The sequence below is a fragment of the Daphnia magna genome, linkage group LG3 (genome assembly GCF_020631705.1).
Source record: "Daphnia magna isolate NIES linkage group LG3, ASM2063170v1.1, whole genome shotgun sequence".
Lineage (NCBI taxonomy): Eukaryota > Metazoa > Arthropoda > Branchiopoda > Diplostraca > Daphniidae > Daphnia > Daphnia magna.
In genome coordinates, this window is record NC_059184.1 from 4,060,203 (window position 1) to 4,086,581 (window position 26,379).

A 26,379-nucleotide genomic window follows, 5' to 3' on the forward strand; every position below is an offset into this window, starting at 1 on the left:
GCCTGCAGTGATTCGCTCAGCGGTCAAGTGAGAGCAATCACAGCCATTTTTTTTTTTCGGTTTGAAAAAGGAAATTAAATACACACTGGTTATAATCAGTTATTTCTTCTTCTTTGTTTCTATATTATTTTGGAAGAAAAAAAATAAGAGACAATTTAAAAACGAGAAAAAACAAAAGTGCATCGCCCGGTTCGTAGCTTCGATTCTCGCATGGCTGCGAATCAATGACTTTCGTTTGTTTTCATTTGGCGATATGTGTGACTCGATATGGGTAGCAGAACGTCCTTAAGAACACGTACTTTTAAAAAACACTGAAGACGAGGTGAAAGTCCTCGGGAACTCTTTTTTCTATGTTTGAAATTCTAAAATTTTTCGAATCGACAGAGCGTGACAATAATGGCGACGTCCATCCACACACAAATCTAAAATTGGAATTGTTGGCAGCGTTGCGGTATAAGGTTGGGGTGATTGTCGTGTTGCACGACTAAGGTCCAGCTATCCCATCAAAATTCCAAAATAAAAGGCAGAAACCCGACAACAACGAAACTAGACGATGATTTCAAAAAAGAATCTTACCCAATGAACGGAATAATATGAATAATCACGTTCCCAATGTTTTGGTTTTCAATCGTTATTTTATTTTTTGTTTTTTTACTTGTCCACCTGTGCACACTTTTTCTGCTTCACTGCAGACATTTTGCCAAACCGCAACATGGCGGCCTCGGGGACGTTTCTCCTGTCATTTCAGTTGTTTTGTTTCCTCTGTACAGCAGGAGGTACAGTACTTGTGCAGTGGTTTTTTGTTTATAATATATAGTGCTAAGCTCGAATCACATCGAAGCATAACAGAATGCAGCAGTGTGTGTTTTCACGTCGTCAATCAATTGAGCTCATATGTCAGTTGCACAATTTTGAATTGCAGTCAAGTCATAAAGTGTGAGAAATTTTCTGATTTTTTACCCTTCAATAACAAAGGAGCTACTACACCCAGCTCGTATTCACAATCATTAGATGACCGAAAGGTATTAATATCGCTGTACATAATAATAAGAAGCCTGTTATTGCGTGTGGGTCAAATGCACAATAAACTATGTCAATGGTTTTTCTAGTTCCAAACACACACCGACAATGGACGTTGGTTTGACATCTTTACTTCTTCGAAAGAAAAATGACCACACACAAAAGAAAAACAAAACACACACGTCATTTGCATTTTTTTCTTCAGGGGTTGATCTTTTTTTTTGGTTTTAAGTCTGGTCCGTTTTCCATCTGCTGCTGTCTTCAGGGGAAGGGATAGGTACAAAAAGGTGAGAGAGGGACAACTCTCTATATTTCTCCAGTTGTTTCGACATGGAAAACTTTGGAAACAATCTCAACAAGAAAATGAGAAGGTAGGCTCGTAAAATAATGATTAGAAGGGGGACGGTTATGACGTAACTACCCCCCTTAGTGGGGGGTACTGTTAACACAAGACGAAAAGACAAAGACCCCCTCCTGGCCATCCAGTTCAGAGGGGTTTCTCTTGATTCTAGTCGTTCGGTGTAATTCTTTTTTGCCTGGACAAAAATGGCTGTTGACTCTTTCTCTCTTTGAATAGATATTCTGTTAACACAAACGCTGTTGGCTGTCCACGAAAACGCGTTGAAGAGGAAAAGAAGATTTTTAGGATTTCCCAGGACAACCTGCTGTGAACCCATCAGCGCCAAAATCTTTTGTTTCTTTTCTACAACAGCTTTTGTATGAATTGCTGGACACTGTGTGGACTGCACATTGGCCTCAACAGGTATACACGTATGTTTTCGTCAGGTGATTGTTCCCTTTTTTTCATTTTTCATCGGCTTAGGAACGAATCAGAGCTGCCGTAGAAAGCCAACATTGTCATGGGAAGGACGCCCTTTTCTCTCCAGTTCTACAGTTGGGCTCTCTTCATTACTAAAGCGGCTTAATGAGAAGATTCTACGACTCTTTGGTGGTTAAGGAAAAAAAAAAAATAAAAGAATTCTCGTGTCCGTCTATGATGAAGCCGTGAAGATGAGCAACTGGCAGAGAAAGAACAATGTGGCGCATTAGCTCTAATTGGACTGGACATGGCAGCTTGTCTGTCGACTTACAAGAATCGGGTCAATGCTTTCACACCAGATATTCGTGTACACGAGAAAGAGTAGAAAACGCGATAAAAAGTGTGAAAATCTCTAGGTTTGTATCGAAATTATAATTGACCCTGCTCGAGGCGCTCTTTGTTCTGTTCTTTTTTTTTTTTTTTCACAATCATCTTTTCGTTGTTTCGTAGCGTCTCTACACGGATTCCCTGTTTGATGGATGCCGTGCGAGATATGATGAAGCGATCAAATCCTTTGTTGGTCATCCGTGTTTGCGGCTTTGTATTCTATATCGAAATAGGTAACGCAGTGGGGTATCCTCTTTCATATCTATGCATATACACATGTACTAAGAAAAGTATATACCTACTATCTAGAAGCAAAAACGTGTGTGTAGTGCGAGCGCGCGCTCAATGTCGAATGAGTCAACGAGTTCTTTTTTCGGGAGAAGTCGTAAATCTGTCGCCCTCTTCTTCCGTTTTTTTTTTTTGACGGCCGTAAAGCAAATCTAAAGATCTTTGCGACGACGCAGTGCACGAAAGAATTTCATAGTTAGTAATCGGGTAACACAGCCAGATTTATCCTGAGCTATTCGGCAAACTTTGTGTGTGTGTGTGTGTACCCGGCAGCAAATGCCTTGACGATGCGACTCACGTTCCCTCACTACCATAATTGTACATTACGAGATGATAAAATCTGATTTTAGGCAGTTTTGTAATTACAAAATCGTTAGATTCAGACTAACGAAAAACAACTTTTTCTTTCTACTTCGCAGAGTTATGGAGGCGCGGTTTGGGTATGAAGAGATTCGTGCGTCTACATGCGAGCAGCTTCGTCACACAGTCACGTACTATCAAAGCCCGGAACAAGGAGATGAAAAGATAAGAGAAACGAGTCATCCAGGAATCTGTTCACGCTCCCAGCAGGGAAGCAAGACATGATGTATACAGCAGATAAAGATAAGAAAAAAAAAAAAAAATAAATAGGAAAAAGGGGGTCAAAAACGTTTGAATATTTGCTGTTTTGAATAGTTCATTACACATAACGCGACAGCCAATTTACACACAGGTGGAACACGTTCAAAAGAAACGCACACACGAATATGATACACAGAACAAATCACGACGGATGAAAAGAAACTTGCGTATGCACGCAATGACTAAACGCCGATACACTTACATATATATCAAATATCGTGCGACATGTACGTCCTCCCCTTTCACGAAAAGGAAAAGAAAAAAATAAACGCACAATTTACACACTTGGCATAAATTTCGAAGAAGATGCCGTACAGAGAGAAATCCTATCTGACAGAGGGAAAGTGGGGAGATATACATATGTATACTATGCAGAAATCGATAAGATGTACTTTGTAGATTAAAGTTGTTTTTTTTTGTTGTTGTTGTTGTTGTGTCGGGTAGATATTAAATAGAATATCCCCCGCGTCGTCAAATGACAGTGAGAGCATACGAAGGAGATGATGGACGTTGCCTGTAACATATCGGCTTGTAAAATACGAGAAGAGAGTGGGGGGAAAAAAAAAGTTTCGAATCCATGCCAACGGTTTGTAGAAAAATTGCCTGGTGATTTCGAATGAGGATAAGTCACTGACGAGACGGTCCTTGACATCATGGAGATAGTTTTAGAGAAAAAAAAAGAGAAAAAAAAGTTTCCAGTTTTCAGCTGTCATTGTCGCCCGTCTCCTGTAGTAAATCGTTGCACGACCGTGATTTATCGGGATTTCTATTGGAATAGAGAACAGAAATGGGTGTGAGTTTATGTGCGCTAGGTGCAGGTCACGGTGAAATTGTTAATAGAATTTAAATGTTTTTACATTTGGCTGCGTCTGAGGCGGCGGCAGACTTGTAGCGCCACACTGCCCGTCTTGATAGCTTTGAAAAAGCCGATGGCTTGAGCGTGTCTCAATCCTTCGAGTCCAGTTCCATTAATAGCCAGAATTTCATCACCTTTTGCAATCGAAATTTAGATTCGTTAGTTGCGTACGCTTACAGAACATTCCGAAATCAGAGGAAATTCAATTCGTTCCATGGCAAAATTGCAGAGAAAAGACCGAGAAATAATTGAATTTCAACACGTTCACAGCGGAAAGCTAAAAACAAGCTCGGCATTGCAAAATTGTAAGGCAAGAAATAAAAGAAAACTAGGACAACAACAAAATTGCTTGGCTGCCATTTGCCCAAAATTGACGGACGCAATCGTCGCCATCAACTGGCCCACCTGTTTTATCTTTTAGCGAACCCGTACGTCCCCCCAACGCTGAGTGTTTGTACCACATCTTTGTGAGATAGCGTCTAATCTGTTGTACCCGATGGAGATAAGAAACCAAACTTTTACCTCCTACACCCCTATTATGGCGGAGGATCTGTTTGGAACGAATGCCGCTCTGTCCCTTGTTACGTTGCGGTGTGTTATCGTAGTTGTTTGTTAAGTTTTTGCGTGCGTACGACCGGTTTCACGGAGAAAAGAAGACAACAGCGACAATTCGAAATATGGCGCGTGGTCAACCAAAACAATTTCAGATTAAATAATAAAAAATAAAAATAAATACAAGTTAGACGACTTCACTTCCCCCCCTTGTGTTTGGTGATGTCAGCGCGTTAGAAAGTTGTCCTCTTCCTCGTTTTTTTGTTTTTCTTTCTTTTTTTCGGCCCCTATTTTATGTGTTTTCAACTTTCGTAAACGACCGGTAGTGAAGCTCATTTGTCGCTTATCCATATCTTTTAAATTGTTCTTCCTTTCTCCTTGAAAAGTTTTCTTACCTTCAATTAGTCGGCCGTCGTCGGCTGCCTGGCCGTTAGGGAAGATTCTAAAAAATAAATAAAATAAAAACAACAAATTAGAAAAAAAAAAAACAACAAAAGAGAAAGACAATAAGAAATTTATGTTTCCATTGAAACCCATCCCCTCCCCTCCAGAAACAAAAAAAAAAAAAAAACGTGCGCTCAATTTATGATCGAAAAGGAAAGGAAAGTAAAAAAAAATAAATAAGTAAAAATATGTCGCATGTGTACACACAACGTACGTTTTGACAAAGAAGCTCATGGGACCTTTCGGCGAATCAATGCCGCCGACGATGGTGAAGCCCAGACTCTTTTTGCCTGGCCCCTTCTCGTAGACGATTGTGTAAAACGAGTGCGAGACTTGCGTCCGCGGCCGACGCGGCAACGTACAAAAGTCGGAGCCTTTTTTCCCTTTGGCCGACAGGTTGTTGGCGCCAGGGGTCGAGCCTGTGCTAACAGCCAGGTCGCCACCGCCGCTGACGCTGTAGCTGCGGCTCGTAGCGCTCGAGGTCGAGACGCTAACGTTGTCGCCATTGGACGGCGGGTCGTTATCCGGCGACGAGTTCAACGTTTTTCTGACCTGCGACACTGGGCAGCGAAAGGAGCCGCCGATGCCGCCATTGCTTCCATCGGATGATGGTGCCAAATCCAGCAATCCATCCGCTTCCAGGTGAGAACCTGAGCTGCAGCTACCGCTCTCACTAATCTCGACGCCAGAGTCATCTAGGTGTTGCGGCGGCAACTTTTGTTGCTGTTGATGCTGAAGGCGAACGACGGTGTCGCCATCTGGCGGCAAAATAACATTCTCGTAGCAAGGTTCCTCTTCCATCTGTGGGCGGGAATCGACGGGCATTGAATCGCCATTCACGAGGATAATAGTGGCCGCGTTCTCTTGGAGCATGTCGTCAACGGAACGGCGTTTCGCACGCAAATCTGCAACCGGATCACTTCCGCCGCGGCAGACGACCATCTCAACTACGGGCACAGGTAAACGCAGGACTGCGCTGGCCTGAACCATCGATAAATTGCGCAATCGACGACCGTTCACGTTCACGATTTCATCGTCCAATTGAAGTCGACCATCCCTAAAAATTCAATAGGAAAATAGTATAGAATTATTTCAAACTTTTAAAATTCAAATTCTAAAGGTGATGTGTTTTACCGATCGACTAGCCCTCCAGGTACGATGTGAGCCACTAAATAGCCGATGCTGCCTCGAGTCAACTTCTTTTTGGCAATAAAAATGCCCAACTCGGCTTTCAAATTGTCTGACTGACGTTCGATTTTAATGAGGTGGACCGACGTCCCGCCGCTCGTATCGCGATTGCTGGCAAATGACGATTTGCCTCTGGCTACGGCTCTCCTGTCCAGTGAAGCCGTCAGGTAATGCGGTGAAGGAGAATCGCTCGCTTTGGTCGGAATCGAAGATTCGGACGCAGGTACCGGCGGAGGTGGATATTCAATGTGGATGCGAGTCGTGTGAATAACGCGCTGATCTTCGTCGCAATCGGGAGATGTGTCCTCATCCGCTGGAGGTGTTGGCGAAGACGTCCGCGCCGGAGCGAGGTTCGATTCATCAGATTCTTCCGCAGATCTATGAGCAGCTGCGGTGGAATCAGCTGAAGACAGGACGGAATGATGCTCTGGAACGGTTGGTTCGCATTCCTCATCCGGCCAGAGGTTCTCATAAGCTCCGGAAGTGGACAGCATTGTTGTCGAAGCGACGGCGGATGAATCCACCGAATCGACCGTCGTGTTAAGCGCTCGGTACTGGAAGATGGGCGACAAAGAACGACGCACTTTGGGCTGAGGTTTCCGCCAGGAAGAAAGCAGCTGGCACGGCTGGAAGTGGCGGATGTAGGACGATTCCGAGATGGAACTAGAATCAGACCATTCCGGAACGATGCCGCTGTCGCTGTCTCCCAGTTCACCGCGCAACACAACGGGACTGCCGGGAGAATCCAATTCGTCCTGCAATTCGGAAGAGTTCGACAAGTTGGCAGAAGCTCCGGCAGAGCTGGAAGCGGCCATCAACCTCTTGCGGTGGAAATCGTCAAGCGACGGAAGGGTACTGCAAGAGAAACTACGGAAGCTGCTCCGGTTGGCTTTTTCAGGCTGCTCAGAATCTTTCATCGGATGATGTTGCCTATTCCGGATGCGATTAAGCAGACTGCCCGTCAAAGTATCTCTGCCGTTTGTAACTATTCCGGCCACCGGATTCTTCAGGTACTTGTCCGAGATGGATTTTAATTTGGTCTTAAACATTCCGGAGCTGGTCGATAATCCGATTGATCCATCATCCAAAGGTTTAAGCGCCAGCAATTTTTCATCCACCGAACTCTTCGGCGATGACATCGAATCCTTATTGATGCTCATGAATCGCTGAGGACTCCAGCACGAAGGCCGCGAACGATTCTCAATGGCCACGGAAGGTTGGTAATCGGCCGGCTGCGGCCGCATGCGATTCCGACGGCTAGATGTCATCACCGGCGTCGAGGCGTCGCCCATACATCCGTCGATGATGTTGTCCAAGCTGGCCGTCCTCCTGTGATTCTGACCAAACGCTCGGATGGGCGACAAGCGGCGGCCCGTAGCCGCCGAGACAGTGCCGCCATCTGTGGAGCAAATTCCGTACAATCTTCTCCATTCTTCGCTCTCGTTCTCTTCGTCGTTGGCTTCGTCGTATTGCAGCGGGATTCGGTTGGCGTAGCGGACTCGTGGCGTCGGCTGCGGACGGACGAATGACCCTTCGGTCGTCGTGAAATTACGAGCCGCAGTTGCCGGCACCTTGGGCACTGCCGGCGGGAAGGCCAGGGTAGCGCTGGAAAGACACCTAGATGACGCTGAGGCCGATGACATGGACGATCGCCATCCGCACGAACCTGAATCAACGGAACCGAACCGGTGTAGGAACACAGAAAGAAAAGAAAAAAAAAATGGGAAAATATAAGTTTAAATCAATCAATTGAAACATCGAGATTGTAAATCACGGGAGAGACGGATGAATCCGAGTTTGGTTACAATCACAACAAAACATTTTGCCTTTTAAAAAAAAAAATCGAGGTATTCATTAAGATTCCTGGAACGATGAAGAAAAAAAAAATACATAGGGCTTCTCTTCGATTATGTATGCTGGTATCTTGACATCTTGTCTCACAAAAATCCCTTTACGCGACACTGGCCCGTCTTCCCCTATTCTTTATTCCTTCTCCAGGAGGGGAGACCAGCAACAACAACCAAAAAGAGAAGAAAAAAAAATAAAAGAATCGGGAGAGAAACATAAAAATTGAGGTTCCATTCTAGGAAGAAAAAGAACGAAACTAAAGAAACATCTTTAAAAATATATAAATAAATAATAAAGAACGACTCGTCCGCAACTTGAAATTCGCCGCAAGTGCGCATTATTATATGCGTATATACTGTATAAACACACACGGGGTCACCTTCGCAACTGGCATAATTCCCGGTGTATAATTTCAAGCATTCCGAGATGATAATGAGTTTACCTTGTTCGTTTCTTTCCTGCATTTGCCCTTTCTTTCTTTCTTTTTTCTTCTCTTTTTACATAACTCAAATTTGAACTCCGACCGGGCGAACGGAGCAACGAGGGACATTGACACACGAAGAATAACGTCCGTCCCGTGCACGAAAACAAAACAAAAAAATTGCACGTATAGGTAATATATATGATAACAAAGCAACGGCATCTGGCATGTTAAAGACGCTGACAAGAACGAAGCGAAGTGAAATAAGGAAAAAAGCTATTAACTGATTATACCTAAACTAGCAATTAAAAGATTTATGGAAGGCGGCAATTCAACGCATTTTCTTTATTATTATTACTATTATTATTATTCTTTCTTTTAAAAATAAGGAAACCATACATCTATAAACGCGCGTGTGTCGCCAGGGCAAAAAAAAAAACAAAACACAGAAAACAAAAAAAAAAATACAGCTGCACTTAGAGAGTGCCTTAATGGTATTCTTTCTTCTTAAGTACAAATGTAAAGATTAGAGCCTCAGGGGTCGAAGTGCGGGATACGGTGATAACTTTAGCCTTGGCTTTGTGCCTCAACCAGGGTTAAATTCCTAATTTTCAACAATCACTTGCTTTTCTAGTCGATGGTAGATTGCATGCGCAAAATCACATCCGGGAAAAGAGAGTTGCGCAAAATTGGCTGCTTGTTTTGAACTGTGTGTGAGTCAGGTGAGATCAGGTATGGCCACATTTTGCGCGTCTAGTAAATTTTCCGGCTAATAAGCTACGCTCTGGTAATGGAGAAACGCCAACCATCATCGTTTTTCCTGGAAGCGCGATTCAACAAACACGTTTTACGGGAATTCCTCAATCAGAGTCGGGAAAGAAAAACAAAAATCGGGAGACGGAGAGGGAATGAGCTGACGAAATAAGAGATATGGACGACTCGGGTTTGGAAATGGGTAATTTGGCGGTAAATTAGAATGGGCAAGGTCATTTCTGAAATTCGAAAGAAGCAAAAAGGAAGAATAAGAATGTCTTCCCTTCTCTTTTTCATTCTTTAGGCTAGCTGGCCTGCTTTTTGATCTCTATCAGTTACACAATTCTTCAAAAAGTTTGACTCATCTATTTTCGAAAAATACAAAAGAAAACTTTTGTCGAAGGTAAAAGAAGAAGAAAAATATCAAATCATTTCTCTTGTCGTCGATTCCTTTTCGAAAAAGTTTTCGATCCCATTAACCAGTCAATAAATTGTCGACAAGTTCGGCCAACATCTTTGTCGAACCGTCGAGGATGACCCTCCGAAAAAATTATGTATAACACTCAGATTAACCAGGTAAAAAAAAAAAAAAACAAAAAAGTTCAACGTAAAAAATCCAATCAAATCCTACAATAAAAATAAACAAAAGGCTAAAGAAAAGAAAAATAGTCAGCTAACGAGTTTGTGTTTTTTTTTTTTTCCTTTTCTTTTTTTAAAACATCACGGCCTTTGTCCGAGGGGTGAATACGTAATGAGTCAAAGAATGCGGAACGTTAACAGGTCGTTGCCAGAAATAGGCCTGCAATTATGTTTGATATTTCTTGTTTTGTTTTTTATTTCAAATTCTTTTTTCTTTGTTCATGTTTTCTTATTCCGGCAGCTCTTAAAATAGCGGTAGCGCTAAAGTTTTCTCATTTCGTTCAAAAGGTCAAATCGCTGCATACCTTTGCCTCCGCTACGTCTCCTGACGGCGGGTTTCCTCTTCAGCGTGCAGGGCAGGTGATGTTGGTGGTCAGCATAAGAAGAGGACCTATCGGCGGCCATATTATCCGACAAGGCTGACCTGGAACGCCTGTGCTGGATGTTGTGAGGCGAAGGCAGCGGGAGATCCAAAGTGGACGAAGTGTCTTCGTCCACTTGGCCGCTTCTGGGATAAATTGCGGCGCTGTGGTAGGATCCCCATCGACCGACGCTAGCGACCTCAGCGTCGGCCGCAGCAGTCGAATCCAGCTGACGGAGCGGCGATAAGCTAATCAACCGCGGAGAGTTGTCTTCCGTTCCTTTTCGAAACCAGCGCATCGTAATTTGGACGGTGGTAGTCGGATGAACAAATACGCCAGGGACTGGTTTGGTATGCGGATTATTGACCGTAGCGCTTCGGCTTGTCCGGCAGTCGGTCCAGCTGTCGCAGTGACGACTAGCGCAACAGCCACAACAGGAGATTTGTCCACCGTCCTGAGAGAAAAGAAAAAATTGAAGCCATAGAATAAACAGACATAAAACCAGCCAAGAGAAATTGATTGTGGTGCGTTATTATTATCACGAAGCGGCGTGAATATGGCGTGACTACGTAGGTCTGCCCGATAAGAACTTCAAGGTTATCTGCTAGCTCTCCCCTCCGTCTGCTCTCCCTCTTCTGTTTTGTCAACAAGAATTTCGGACAAAGAATACCGAGAAAAGAAAAAACATTTTTTTTTTTTTGAAATTGCCCAGGTATGTTACCTGGTCAAACGATTGAGGTGCTCGTAACGTGAACGCCCGCCAAGGAATCTCATAGCAAACGATCCGTGAATTATATTTTCATTCACCTTAACTGATGTTTTACATGTCTGGTCACTTTCGAAACGGCCTTAAAAATCGACATCGCTCTCAAAAAAAAAAAAAAAAATGCAAAACCTTCGTGTGCCTCATTGTTTGATGATTGTCTTCTTTTCATTCGTCACAACCTTGTTCCTCTTTTTCCAGCCGATTGCAGTTATGTCCATTTCTCTTTTCTCTTGAGCATCAACGATACAGTCCTCTAAAAAAAATACGAAATAAATAAATAAAACAAGTTTGCATTTCAAGTCCATCCGTCACGCGATCAAGCCGAAACGATTCGGGACAACAACCAAAAAAAACGGCCGTGCACGAGCCGCCGCGGTCGGCTTCGATTTCTGTAACTCACGACGTGAAGGACTGCGTGCAATAAAACAAGGCGCAATACGAAAAAAGTGAAACGACACTCCAAGATGAAAATGTAGACGGATAATAATAATAAAAAAATAAAAAAGATGTAGATCAGAGTGGCAATAAGTCTGAAACCAACATTGCCAATGCGCATTGACTCGTTGTCTGGAACGCACAATAGACTGCGGCGGTTTTCAAAATGCAAGGGCGTGCCCTTTTAACATGCAGCGTCTTTTTGAAAAATGTCTTTTCTCTTTCGTTTTCACGCGTCTATTTCCTATTGTTACGTCCTGGCTAAAACAGTTGCCCGTAGATCACCAGATGTAGAGAAAAATACGCAACAATATTTACATCCTCCGCCCCCCCTCCAAAAATCCCATGTTGTTGGCAGGATCACGACAATTAAACATGCACGTTCGGAAACGAGCGAAACAACCTTGTCCATGCCTCACAAAAAATAAAAAGGGCAAGTTAATTCTTCTCCATTAGACAGTAACGAAAAACAAGTAGACGTGTAAAAGTCAAAACTCTCTGGTGAATGTGAGAATTTGACTGAGAAGATTCCCATCATCAACACACGGTTGCGTTCGAAACGTGAAGATTCTCCCCTCTCTCTCTCTTGCAACGTTTTTTTATTATTGGCCATTCTCGTTTCCGCGCTCAGTGCAGAAAAAAAAATCGAGAGTGAAAGCTGCAGGAGGTAAAAACGGTGGAGGAAAACTAAAGTCGTGGGAATCGAGTTTAAGAAACCCGAGTAGGAATCACGCAGACAGACACGAGGGCACGTCAAAGGGAAAACAAAAACAAAAGGGAGAGAAAAGCAAAAGTCCATTTCGATTGTTACACGCGCGAATGACTTGGGTTCCACCTCCGCACTAACCCAACACCGCCCACTTCATCAATGGGTTGTATAGGAGTACAACAGGTTGTCGTCTAGTGGCGTCGCCTCCCCCTTGCACACCCACCGACGCCGACAAACGTGAAAAAAGAAAAGGGAAAACGAGGAATGTAAACAAGCGGACGGTTTCGCTCTACCAAAAGGGGGGCAACAACAACAACAAAAATGAAATGGGAGATGCAAAAACTGATGAGAATCTCGTGAGAATCATCAACCCACAACATTAATGTGTAACCTAGCTTTGCGTAACTATTGGGCACTTATTCGTTATTCACGACGATGTCGAATGCCCGTCAAAATGTCGTGCAATTTTTTTTTTTTTTGGGGGGGGGGGGGAAGGGAACTTTTATGAGCTCTCTATATTAACTATACATTTTTCTATTCGCAGTTGGTGAAAGTATTTTTCTTTTCGTAGTTAAAGAGGACCGACAGGAAAGAATATGACGGTCGTGATAGACATCACCCAGTTCAAAAGTTTTGACACACACACTCCCGCGTGTGTCTTCCATTTCATTTGGTTTCCCTCTCGTGATTGACGAACTCGTGTGCCATCTCCTACACCCATTTCCTCTGCGGGTGTTTTCACTCTCATCATTTTTTTCCCCAGTGTGTTTTTCTTTTCTTTTCTTTTTTAGAAAATGCATGGGAATCGAGAGCCATTGAGTATAAAACAACTCCTGCAGCTCACGGGAATGCGAAGAGAAAAACCAGTTGTAGTGACTGAGAGAAGACGAGTGGGGGGGGGGGATACCATCAGCGGCAGGTTGTTTTAAAAAAATAAATAAATAACGCGCATCTTTTTTTTTTTCTGGCGGGCGTGATTTTCCTCCAAAACAGCAGAAAAGACAACGCCCATCTCTTCTCTAAATATTGACCTCCTCTTAAAAAAAAAAAAAAAATAAGACTCAGTCGGGCTATTAGTTATTCCCCGGTTTCAAGTGGCAGGCTGCTGCGTGAAGACAATGCCCGAAGGGGTCTCTTCAAAATAAAAATAAAAAGATCCGAGGATGTTTTCATGTCAGTCTCCGGCTAGATGATTACACAGGCGAGGTATTCTTTTTTTTGTTGTGCCCAACTGACGAGTCTGTCGTCGTTTATCGCTTCCAATTTTCGGGCCAAAGAAAATAATAATAAAAAGCGAAAGGTAAATTGGATGAGATAACAAGAACATCGTGAGGGAAAAGAAAAAAAAATGGGGGTTTCAAATGAAATTTAAAAAAAAGGTTTTAGCTGCTGCATTTTTTGGGGGGGTATGTTTTAGCTTTCACGTTGCAGGTGTCCCTCCAGAGCGTGATGCGAACAACAGTTAACATGCATAACAATGTTTCCAAAGAAGAGACACACACGTTCGGAGGCATCACCTTCGATTCAAGTTCATTCGTCGTCTACATCTCGTATTTGTTTTGGATAACATCATCCAACGTTTTTCGCTGTTAATGAATCATTTCAATGGAAGAACGTAATTTTAAAAGAATTAGTTGAGTCATTTTCATATGAATTCAGGTAAGTCTTGTTTGGCAATGAGTTCTCAGAAAAAAGATTTTTTATTTTTTTGTTCTTAAAAAAATTGAAACTGACAATTGAAAATCAAAGAAATCACGATTGTTGCGTGAGTGGTTGCGTTACGCCACTCTGCAATATAAAACTCCATTTCGGAGCTGATCACAAATGGGCTGAAACCGGAAGGAATTAATGACTTCAAATTTCACTTATTATTTTTGTTTCCCCCCCTTCATGTCTTTCTGATTTCTTGACTTGTTTGTGAGGGGATTTAAATTGCCTCAAACACAATCGACGAGATTGCCTTTGCATCCTGTCATTTGTACTCCCCCCCCCCCTTCAGGCCTCTCAAACAACAACAACAAATGGGCAAACGAGAAGAATAGGATCAAACTAATCGAACTGCAATACTTCCAATAGCACGACTACAAATTTCCACGAAGAGGTAAAAGAAAACAAGCTTTAAAAAAAAATAATAATAATAACAAGAAAAAGGGGACTTCTTTCTTAATGTCTTTCCACGTACGTGGTGTGTGCCCATCATCCTCCTAACTGTCTTCAACAGCAGAGGGGAGATCTTCCAAGAAAAATAGAAAGGTGTACTGGCTTATTTCAGAAAACGCCAGTTCAAGAAAAGAAAAAAGAAAATACTAAGGACAAAACTCTTCTCGATGGTCTCTGGCCTCCCCCTTTTTCTTCTTCTTCTTCGTATACACAAGGAACGATAAAGAATAAAAGAAAAAGAAGTCAATCTGTGGGCGAGAAATGACGGAGAGGGAGAAAGAAAGAAAAAAAAAAGGTCAGCCGATGGGGAGAGAAAGGTGTGCAACAGAGGGGAGGAAATAAAGGTAAGAAAGAGAGAGGTAAAAAAAAATCCAAGGGTATAAGAAAATACCGTTCCACCTCTATGAACGATTTTTTTGTGTGTGTGTGACAAGAGCTGGGCAAAAAAAGGAGAGGGAAGATTTAGATTTCCCATCAGACCGGAGAGAAAAGACGTGGGTCAGATGGGGGTGGAGTTGGCAATCGACCTCTAGGCTCTTCTTTTGCTTCATTTTCTGGTCACTTTTTGGTGGGTGTGTGTTCAGGACGACGAAGACTTCACCTTCGATACGGAGGGGAACGATGGTTTTTTTTTGTTCCACAATTTCCACTAGTTGCTGGCCATTTTTCATGGAAAACGAGCCAAAGTAAGGAAGGAAAAAAACCCAAGACCAGGTCATCAACGATATCGACCTTTTTATGTAGGCCATCATCGACATTGGAGACACCACAAAAAACTTGTAATTTCAATCAGTGGATAAAAATAGGGTCAAGGAACTTCTTGCCCGTCTGCGGAGAGTGCGACGGCCTATGTTATTAAAGTGTACAGTAGCGTGAATGCCACATCAAAGAAATGGCCAGCGGTTTTCAAGTGTACCATCAACATGTGTGTAAACCGCCAAGCAAAGGGTATCACATGTGGTTAGATGTAACACATCAAAGAATTTCAGACAACAACCAAGAGAAAAAGGATAGGAGAGTAACATAAAACAGTCGGTATGTACTGAGAAAGAACTTGAGTGACTCGGCCCCAAAAAAAAAAAAAAAAATGCGTGACGGTCATTTCCACCTGACAGGTTTTTCTGGCAGGTGTTGGAAAGAGCCCGTCAATTGGAAAGAAATCTGGTCATTCCTATATTTTTACGAGCAAAACTTGAGCAAGAAAGAGAAAGATGACTGGATATACCCTCCTGTCGGTGTTTGTTTTGATATGGCGCCAATTTTTTTCGAAGTCATCGTTCTTCTCTACTGAACTCGAAACCAATTAGGCAAGCCAATTTTGACTTGGTTGCACACAAAGTGGCTGTGCTTCAACATTCAGACAACAACGAGCAAGAAAGAAAAGAAAAACCATATCATCCAAGCAAATGGCTTCAAACGAAAATTGCGCATCTATTTTCTTTTTTTCAGCTTCAGTTTTGAATGTTGTGCCGACTTGCCGACCGAGCGAGCAACAAGAATAAACACTGGCATCGGATGGAAAAACACGGTAGCTAAACGAACGAAGGAAAGAAAAAATGAGAACCTTTTTTTTTGTAATGCACGGTCAACGACGTGGAAGGAACTTCTTTAGAATTTTAGAGGCGCAAAAAAAAAAGGCGGTGGATTCACAAGAAAAAAAAAATTAGTAAAAAAAAAAAAAGGGAGATGCAGATGACTTGACTGGCAACGCTGCCGGGCGTAACATGCGCGTGTACACATTGTTTGCTTATTACGAAGCTCGGTTTCTCAAAAAAAAAAAAAAATTCTGAATTGGCACGACAATAGGATCGTACAAGGTTGTTTCGCATCAGCAACGGCCTGGACACGGGCCGTTGGACACTGAAATGTCCATCGTTAAAAAGGGAACTGCACAATTTGCCTCGTGAAAAACAAAAATGGGAAGTTGTCTCGTTTCCGGAAAAGTGAACACAGTTCGGTGGGTCCCCCAAAAAGGGAGAATAAAAGCGATGGATTGGACAAGATATCAGCACAGAGGGAGGTCAACAATGTAAAAAGAAGAGCTCATCTGGCATTTGTGGGGCTGCTGCAATGGAACGGACGTAACTGCCCTCTGGTTCTCCTTTCTTCCCGACATTTGATTCACCTCGGACATTTTTCTGATGGGCCGACCAGTTGTGTGTGTGGCCCATCACTCTGTATTGCTCTTCACATTTTCTCCTATCGACTTCATCAGCATTTCGGGTACACAGCCCTCACGTCATTCCTACTTTCCACATTTGCGTTTAAGGAGAAAACATTTCAATAGTAAAACTCGTTCTTGTTCCTCACCACATCACTTCATCATCAGCTCCCTTTGGCGGATGTTTCGTTGCCATATACAGTTTGAAGGCAGTCATTTTGAAATTCTTTTTTTAACGTCTAGCCAATGCGACCGACTTCGTCTCTTCCGCCGCGTTTGAATTCTATAAGGAGCTTGGCTGATACAGCGTCCAGCAATGCGAGTCTATTACTCTATCATAGAATGTGGGTATTGTGTAGTAGAACATGGAGATGAAGAGTGTTTGAATTTTAAGAAGATGACAAAAGAGAAAAGAATGGACGGTAAAGAGAAAGAATCTAAGAGAGCAAAGAAGAGAGAGAGTAGAAAACAAAAATGAAAAGAGAAAAGATGAAGCATTTTGACAAACGATCAACGCGGATCATTGCCGCTGGATTCGCCTCCTTGTCTTTCGGTGCTGGCCAATGAAAAATACCAGACGGGTGGAGTCCCTGGGCCAGAGGGGGGTCCTCATATGCGGAAAAAGAGAAGTTCATTTTTTTTTTGCGTCGATTCTTCTCTGTCTGTCTAGTTTTAGATAGCATTTCGATACAATAAGAAAAAGAAAGACAACGAAACAAAAAGGAAAATGATCATCCTATTTCAAAAGTAGATACTTTTGCTTGCAGCTCCCGTCTGTACCTCACAACTCCATCATTTCTGGCATTTGTCTTTTTTTTTTTTTCAAATGCAATTCGAAAATGGATGGATTATTTCACCTTTCTACTCCCCCCTCCCCATTCACTTGCGGTATGCCGATCACGCAGTGTCCAATTAGTTTCACAGACGGTCCAGGCAATGAGCCAAAAAAAAACGGAGAGAGAAAAAAAAAAAACGAGGCCAATTCACCCATTAGACGCTTCCTTAGTCGTCATTTGCAATCCGACCTAAATGCCATGTATTACTTGCTACCGACAGACCATCTTGTTTTCTCCTACACCCACCCATCTTTTTGAAATGCAAAAGAAAAAAAAAACAGGGGAACAAGACACTGACCGGCAGTGAGCAAAATGAACAGCAGCGCCTTGTTCCATAATCAACAGGGTGTCCAATTCCAATTCTCTCTCTCTCCCCCCGCCATTAGATAAGAAACAACACACAGAAGGCGTACAAATAATAAGGGCAATGGCCCGGGCGTTGGTTCTTTTCAAGTTACGTGGTCCCGAAATATCGGGGGCTTTACACGAGTCATATCTTTCCCAGTAGTCCAGTTTGAGTTAGTACAAATGAGAAACTTAACTATACCTTAACAATTATTTTTTGATAGTTTAACCCCAAGCCAGCGACAGAATCTTGTTATCCCGGAAAAGAAAAATTCACTTTCGACTTCCTTTTCTCTCTTTTTGTTTTCTGAAGTCTTCCTGCTTTCCCCTTGCTGCTCATTTCAAATGCCGGTCGTGTCCGACATGTCCGTGTATAGACACACTTGCTTCTTATTTTGGCCTCTCCGAAACATGAAAAAGGATTCCAAACAATTTCGAAAGAGTATCCCCCCCAAAAAAAAAAATAGTAACACTTACTAGTGAAGCGACTACCCACACATAAGGGAAAACAGCAACCTACAAGCCACTAAATCAAACTGTTTTCACTCACACACACACACACACACACTTTCCACCTGTTTCAAAAAAACAAAACAAAAAACACTTGGCGTGTGTATTCAAAGTTCACTTTTCCCTACACCGACGAGGAGAGGAGGATGATGCGAGGAGGCTACCGTTCGGAGCGCCAGGCGCTAACTGACTGACGGAGCCAAGTCCTTCACCGTCTCAGGTAACCCAGAAGGTATATTCTTACTATATAGAAGATGTGTGTGTATGCGTACACACACGCATTCCCCCCCCCCACCCCCTGCAGTCGTCTCTTTATACACATCGACCACCAGAGCAAGTGGAGGAGTGCTGGCCCATTGAACTTCTTTTTCTTTCGCTGTCGGCATGTCTTATGCTACACAGCAGATGGCTCATGTACGTAAGAAATATCTACCCACATAAGACAACACCAGAAAGACAACGAGGTGACGGCCGCAGGTTTTTTTTTTTCTTTTTCTATTTCTTAAAAAAAAAAAAAGAGATAAAGGATGCGGATACTTTCTCGTATCAGCATCCGTGCGGTTGGACACTTTTTGGCTGCAAAAGAATTAAGAAATAATAAAAAGAAACACAAGATGGTAGAGGGAAAAAAAAAAACGTGACACCGTTGTTTATGTACGTTTGCTTTTAGAATGCGTTTTTTTTTTGGTAAAAGAATACTTAAGAAAAAAAAACAAAAAATTTCACATTCTTCATTTCATTTGGGCTCGTCTTTCTATCTCGAATGCCCCCTTTTTTTCCCCCAACTGTCTGACCGACTCAAAGAATTTCTCCGAGATTAGGTTTGATGTGTACAGTATCCGTATCGACAGATGGTAAAGAAAAAAAAAAAAGAGTAAATTAACGTATGGGAAGACGAAGATAAACACAACCACCTTCTCTGTTCTCCTTTTTACAGACAGACAAGAAAAAACAACAACAACAAGGGGATTCGTTTTCATTTTGTTCTAAATGGTTTGTTGTTGTTTTGAAAAGAATATACGAGCCGATAAGATACACACGTACGTTACACACAAGAAACCAATAAGACGAGACGGTTCAAAAGGAGCGCTAGTAATTATCTCATTCCATTATAAATTCTTATTTCTCTCTTACAGGGAGAAACGAAGCCTCTTTGGTAGAAAAAAAAATATATTTCCATCTTTTTTCTTAACCAAACCAGAAGGCTGCCGCCAACCCCATCAAGACACGCACGGATATAACGTAGAAAAAAATGGCCAGCATTTCAAAAAAAAAATATCCAATCCTACTCGTATGCCTTCTTTACACCCATTTTATTTCTTCCCTTTAAGGTATAATAAGTTATACACACAGATCTTGTGTGTGTGTGTAGACTTAAATTCTCCCTTCCGGCATATCCATCTTCCTTCGCCCAGAGGCAGGAAAAAAAATAAGAAGTGTTTTGATAACATATTTCCCCCTTCTTAGAGTTCAAAAGGTCGCACTTGAAGAATCGCTCCCCCTTTTTTGCTTCTCATTTTCCAGAGAAAAAAAAAAGAAAAACAAATGATTACGGCCCGTCTGAAAAAGATTGACGTAACCTGCGTGATGGGTACAACTTGGCAACAGCGGGCAAAATCAAAAGTCTCTTTTCACAGACAACATCAGTCAAGTGCAAATCAAACAAGAGATAACTCAATCCAAAACGGTTCGATATATATATAAAAACAAGACCAAGAAACTTAGGTAACAATTCGTGCGTAACGCGGAAAAAAATAAAAACAGCCCCTCAGGTTAATGACGTCCCTCCCAAAAACAAAGAAGGAAACGGGAAAAATGAACTAGCCTTTACCCCCCTCCTCCCCCAAAAAAAGAGATGACTGTAATTAAGTCTAATTGATCTTCTTACTGGTATAGGTTTGATGCGAAGGACGGAGCCACGGTTGATTGGGAAATTAGCCGTGGTCGACTTAATGGTGACGCAACAGCCATCGTCACCACGGCTTCCAGGAGCCGGATGCTGTTGGTTGTGACGCAACGGAGCGCGTCGGCGACTTGTAGTTTCATTGGTAAACATTTCGCGATTTCACCAGAACGTGTTAACAGGATTTTTTTTTTTTTAATTTTCCGTCTCAAACGAGGGAAGGAAAAAAAAGAAAAGAGAAAATGACACAATAACCGTTTGTGGAATGTTTCTCTAAATGGCGATGCAAATGATTGCAATGGCGAAACACGCGAGAGTTTTGTTTGATTTCGTCAAGTGACGGCACTTTAAATCCTCTGTCCACTTGTCCAAAACAACACACCCACGTAGAACGGCCAAAAACGAACTGAAATTTATGTCCAGCGTGTGCAAGTGCCAGAGTTTTTACTCCTCAAGTTTCAAGTCTAGAGAGAAAGAATTTGTTTCTTAAACGAGAATTTCGGGAATGTCCGGACAGACAACCGCGTGCAAAAAAAAAAAAAAAAGAGAAAACGATCCGACGCCGATGACGGAATCTGAATTACTGACGGAATGACGACGAAGGCTCGTAAATATGAATCTTTTTTTTTAATATTATAAAGAAAAGGCAACGCGTAAAAGGAGGAGGGGTATAGCTACGAATAGTGGTTACATTTGTTTCTTGTCCTGGAACGAGGGAGGAGTGGGGGGATTGAAAAACGTAACGCACCGCAACTTAAATGATACAAGAAAGAAAGGGAGGCAACCGACGGGGAGGGGAGTTAACAATTTCGTGTGCTTTTCAAACGCTCCTGAACTTAGCAACAAAAGCCTATTGTTCACGCTCCAGTTGTTTCCAACCCCCTCCATTTTTTTTTTTATTTTAGTCATCAAAAAAATTTTGTGTTGTTGTTGTGTCTCTCCTTGTACACGATTACGGATTTAAAAATAAAAAATTTAAGTCGTTGAATGATGATCGGTGGTTTTTAGTTAGTTTGACAGTAGACCTACATATAGCGGTCCAATTAGTGGCCGCACATCTCCCGAGGACTTTCTTGTATTGTAATAAAAAAAGAAATCGGCAAAAGAAGGTTCAAGGATGATTTCTCAATTGATTAAAAATCTACACACACACACACACTCCCGCGTGTGTGAACGTCCAGTTATAGTGGAGTAGCCATGTATCTATAAATACTATTACTACAGTACAATGTACGAAGGGAACAAGCTCTCCCTCGTTTGATTGTCTTTTTTCCACGAAAATATGGAACGACCAAAATGAAGGTGTCCAGTATTTAAAAAATAAAAAATGCCTCTACACATGTGCGGTTCGCACGCTCTCAAGTCCGTATAGCGCCTCATCAATGCGGTTTACCTTTTTATTTTTTTTGAAGGGCGTCCGTAATTGGCCACCCGCTTTTACACGGCCGCACTGCGGGCCATTTTTTTTTTTTTTTTCTCAGACGAAAATAAAAAATTTAGTGGCCAGACAAAAATGTGCGAGGAAAAAATTCTAAATGGCAACCATTGAAAAATGTCGGATTCGTGTGTGCCCATAGATTTCGTGACTCGTTTTTCGATTGCGAAGACTCTCTCGCATACGATCGGCTCGTTGTGGATTTCAAATTCCGAGTTTTCCAATCGGATTTTTTTTTCTTGTTGTTGAAAGTTTGTTTCATTTTTTTTTTTTAAGCAATGGCGTTTCAATGACATCGTGAACACGTAACAATCACAACAAGAAAAAATGGAACTGGACACTCACGTCCTTCGTGAGTAACTCGAGAAAACTTTTGTTGGGAGAAAAACAAACTGTAAACACACAAAACAACAACTGAAGGAGCGGAACGGCAAATAAACAAGCGGATGTTTCAATACAAGAATCCGTGACGCCTCCCCCCCCCCTCCTCCCAAAACACAAAAGGACAGAACCAATTGGGAATGGACCAACAGCCCATTTGTGTACAAAAAAAGCTAATTGGTCGTAATTGGAGGTTAAGTGAGAAATATTCGCAAATAGCTTGGGATCTTCACTAATTTAAAAATAAATATAAATAAATAAATAAAATGTTTTGGACCAAGGACTTTAATTTAATTACTGCCATTGATTCACATACCGGATACTCTCTCCCTTCCCCTATTTTTTTCTTTCCTCTCTTGAAGAAAAACCACCTCCGGGGATGACGTCATTCACACTTTACAAATGTTTTCCTTACACAATCGATTCTCTTTGAAAAAAAAATTTTTTTTTTCGAACTTTCATTCAAAACCTAATATCAAGGACAGGTGCCAAAACCGTTGCTTTGACGGTAAGCACCAAAAAGCTTCTTCTAGAAAAGAAAAATGAAGATAAGAAGATAAAAAGATGCCATTCGTCTTTCACACGTCACTTTTGCTAAATTCCTCCTACGTGCATCCGGATGAAACTTTGCCTTTATAGCTGTCTGCTTAATGCTGTCCGCGTTTGCATTATTAAACAGTGCCATCTACACATAATCAGTGGGGATCTTTATGTTGTCGACTTACGGCCATGAAAAAAGACGACGAAAACAAAAAAACAAAATTCTTTTCAAACATTTCGAATGAGATTTGCATTTATCCGGCGGGAGTGTTGCCGACAAGATATCCAGCGCGAAAAGGCGCGGACCCATCGGTTGCCAACACAAGATGGTGCCAGTCACGCTGGGGCTTCTCGTATTTATCAGCTTATCTTATTCACTCTTCTTTCCTTTGACATGTACGTTTTTTTTTAGCTTTATTTTGTAGTCATTTTTTGAACTTGCGCATTAAAAAAAAAGAGAGAGACCCTGAACTTGTTAAAGAATTGTTATCCATCTGTGTTTGCCTTCATTTAGGGGGTACCATGTCGTAAGAGTTAAAAAAAACAACCCAACTTTTGATTATTCAACAAGCGGGAAGAAGAGGGGAGCGATGCGGAACCGGTTGAGGTCACCTTCGCTTTTGCTCACATTATTTTTTTGGCTTTCCCGATGCCAGTGCATAGGTGATGTTTGACGAGCGACGCCCTCGAACGCGTCAGCAAATAGAAAAAAAACAACAAAACATGTTCAAGTTTTTGCTCGACACACACAAACAAAAAGTGTTCCACAAATGGTCAAAGCTAGAAAAAGCCAATTGTGTTTTTGGTCAGTCAACTCGCTGCACGTGTTTTCAATTTTCCCCGTCTTCTCCCGAAAACATTCCGATTTTTTTTTTTCACGGTTAAATTAAAATGAGAGTTTAAGAAATTAAGCAGCGGGGGATTAGATATAAAAGATGGGTGGCTCATTTACCAGTGTGTGACTCTCGTAGTATCTTTTCACGAATAGCTTTTTAATGGAGGAAAAAATAAAAAGAAGGAACGTGCTCAAAGGCTAGACAGACTTGAAATAATAACACGGTCCCCATGTCGCAGATGAACTTGTATAACCCGACCGGCCGCAAAAGTCATCCACCAACAAGCTAATCTTGAAAGGAAAGTTCTACAAAGAAAAAAGAAAGAAGAAAATCTTTCTACCATAAATAGAGAAATGAAAAAAAAAAACAACAAAATAAAAACGTACGGTTCAGTGACGTTACCCACCTAACAAGATGAGATGATTTCAATGTTTGACCACACCCGGAAAAGTGGGCGGGATCTCAATACTTAATCCCAAGAAAGACGTTCAATACGGATGCCCTTAATGCTTCAGTAGTTTCTATGTCCCTCTTTATTTTTAAGATTTGTACCCCCCCCCTACGTGATGTGATGGTCTGTTGCTACGCTTCAAGTCTAACCCAGAAGACCTTTTCATCCGGTTTTTGTGAGTCGCCTAGATGCATTACACGCACAGCAACGAGGGGGGGAAGGAAACAACCGGCTCGATGCATGTCGTCTACTTTTGAAAGAAACAAAAAAAACTCACGCGGTCAAGCTCACGCAGCTCAGTTGCCTGCACTTTGAGTTCTCCTGGACTCGTTCGTTTTTCCAGAAGGGCTCAACAGCCTCAAATGCGATAAACAGGCTCAGCCATGCGAGCAGATGTCAAACGCATTGGCCTGTTATTTTACGCAACCTTTTATTTTTTATTTTGAACAAATTGAAAAATAAAAATGGGTAAAAACTAAAAAAACATTCCTTTAAAAAATGGCGAAGGCAAACACCTTTTTTTCCCGTCGAGTTAAATGTACGTATAGGGGTCAGCACCTCACCTTGTCTGATTTGTTCTGGCTTCGCTTGGACGAAAGAACCCGACGAAATTCGATACGTTTCCACGACAAATAGAAAATCCCTCCAGACACATTTGTTTACTTTACTGTCTATTTCTTTTCTTTGAAAAGGCAAAACAATTTCTATGGCCTCGTTGCAAGGGGATAAGAGAAAGAAAAAAAAAATTCGCGGGAAATGCCACGTGACCAAATACAACGATTGTCACCTTGAAAAAAAAATTGCCCATCCTATGCAGTCTCAGAAGCGACAGGTGAATATTTAATGAATATGATAATCAGCAGGAGGTGGGGGGACGCAAAAAAACGCGGCAAAGAATTATGACTCACCTGTTGAGAAATCCGGTGAAAACGCAGCTGATGTAAATGGTCTCCTTCAAATAATCAAACACCACAGCACCATTTTGAATGAAATTTCTCTTGATATCAGGAAATGACACCAACTTCGTTGTCCTTTTCTTTTCCTCCAACTAGAACAAAAGTTTGGACGAATACATTTACAGTTGTTGCCGATGTTTCATCACAGACACACCACGAAGCAGAATCCTGACACTCTCACAAAATAATCCACAAAGTTCTGTCTGCATCGATTTGAAATTCTTTTACATATTCAACGATGGAACATTGTGTCGTGTCAATACAATCACACTTTTAGATAAAAACACATGAGCCCTTGAAAAAAAATAACAACCAGGAAGGACGGCAGTTCAATCTCGACTGCCCCGTCTTCCTTCCTTTGGGTTCCACGAGTGTGTTGCACTCCCTTCCCCCGGCCCCTCTGGCCTCTTGCAAATGGAGTCCGGCTTCATGTGTGGTGGTGGTGCCCTCTGCTCCCCTCACGAGAAAAGGACGAGTCAACAACACACACACAAGAATGGAGACTCATCATCTATCCGGTCCCTTTTTCTCATTTTACCATATCTCATATATTCAACGTGTCTTTTTCTTCTTTTAATGTTAAAGATTTGAGAAAATGAAATCAAGAAATATGCACGTGACACCATGACGGAGCTCATGTATGAAGGGAATGTCTGTGACTTTCAAAAACATGCACAGACATGGCGGAAGAAAACAAGCATTTAATGGTAGATGTATGTGTGTTTTGACGTGCTTATTCTTTTGTAGATTTTTCAAACTTTTTATTCTGTGTCGTGTGTGGCCAAGAATATTTGAAAGAAGACGAATCTTCTAAAAACAGATACGGAAATTCAATCTGAAGGATGTGTCGTGAACGAATATTCACTTACCGCGAAAAAAAAGAACATGATGAATGCATCGTGGTGACGTCACTATTGTTTTGTTCACTTGTGTCAATGGCCGGGTATAAATCACTGGCCATCACCAACGGAATTTAAACAAGCAAAAAGAAAAGATTCGATTGAAGCCAGTGGATTTGAACATGTGTAAACCCACACGATTGGCTCGAAGCGTTTCTTCTTCCTTTCGATTTTCATTTGTTTTCCACTACTCTTGGCGCCCAGGCCGGGAAAAAAAAAGACAATGGCAAGGTGTTGTCATTATTTTTTCAAGGGTTGGCCAATCAAAGGCGTAACGCAAAATCAAGAAACTTTTTGTTTTTTTAAGTAAAGATATAAACACCTAAAACACAATGAAAGATTCAACGATTATGATTTGTATTCTATTAGTCTATCGATAAAATGTGGCCCTGTGCGTTTTATCTTTTGTTCGCCATGACAGGTATGCAGACGACTTTGCTTCTCGGATTTTTCATTTTTATCAGGCTCCATCGCTCTTTGCATATGGTGGTGCAATATAAAGCGGAAAAAAAAAGGCCCTGTCTCTTTATTTTTCTGTTGACCTTATGTTAGCTGGCTCTATCTGGTCGTCTTTTCGGTGTTATCGATTTTTACAACAGTCGTTGGCCAGAGAAGAAAAAGGGACGTAATAACAACAATATTCTTCGTCTTCTCTGTTTGACGATTGGGAACGAGAATTTGGGAGCGGTTTTATTTCTCCTTTTATCTTTTGTTTTGTTTGGCCTTTTCGTGTTGTGTCTCTCGTGTCCTTTTATAGCGAATCCCTCGATTGATGGGATTCTTTGTGGCTGTCTTTGGTACATTATAAACTGCGATTTATTATTTTTTAGGATACTGCTGGCAAAAATGATTGGGCATTCTTCTCGTCCTTTTTCAATTTGCGTTCCGATGGTGCCATATTGGCGGAAACAAATTTC

The 26,379-nt window shown here is 41.8% G+C and overlaps 1 protein-coding gene and 1 long non-coding RNA gene across 7 annotated transcripts; one reads left to right on the plus strand and one right to left on the minus strand.

Annotated features, from left to right (window-relative positions):
• The first annotated feature begins 550 nt into the window (after positions 1-550).
• LOC116918626 lies at positions 551-3,631 on the plus strand. Of its 2 annotated transcripts, XR_006644473.1 has the most exons (6): positions 552-1,022; positions 1,110-1,391; positions 1,598-1,783; positions 1,844-2,196; positions 2,291-2,400; positions 2,875-3,631. It is a non-coding gene; the product is annotated as an uncharacterized LOC116918626 (long non-coding RNA). The 2 variants fall into 2 exon arrangements; XR_004391591.2 differs by having other exon boundaries at positions 551-1,022; positions 1,844-2,400.
• LOC116918620 lies at positions 3,114-24,945 on the minus strand. 5 transcript variants are annotated; one of them, XM_045171421.1, is made up of 8 exons: positions 24,516-24,945; positions 11,035-11,158; positions 10,083-10,593; positions 6,063-7,782; positions 5,143-5,985; positions 4,880-4,926; positions 3,934-4,066; positions 3,114-3,842 (listed from the first exon to the last, which is right to left on the minus strand). In XM_045171421.1, the coding sequence occupies exons 2-8, from the start codon at positions 11,047-11,049 to the stop codon at positions 3,779-3,781; spliced, it is 3,333 nt and encodes a 1,110-aa protein (XP_045027356.1). In that variant the 5' UTR covers positions 11,050-11,158; positions 24,516-24,945; the 3' UTR covers positions 3,114-3,778. The 5 variants fall into 5 exon arrangements, with proteins under 5 accessions (XP_045027356.1, XP_045027357.1, XP_045027355.1 ...); XM_045171422.1 differs by lacking the exon at positions 11,035-11,158 and having other exon boundaries at positions 24,516-24,943; XM_045171420.1 differs by lacking the exons at positions 11,035-11,158; positions 24,516-24,945 and adding an exon at positions 19,950-20,523.
• Positions 24,946-26,379: the final 1,434 nt, after the last annotated feature.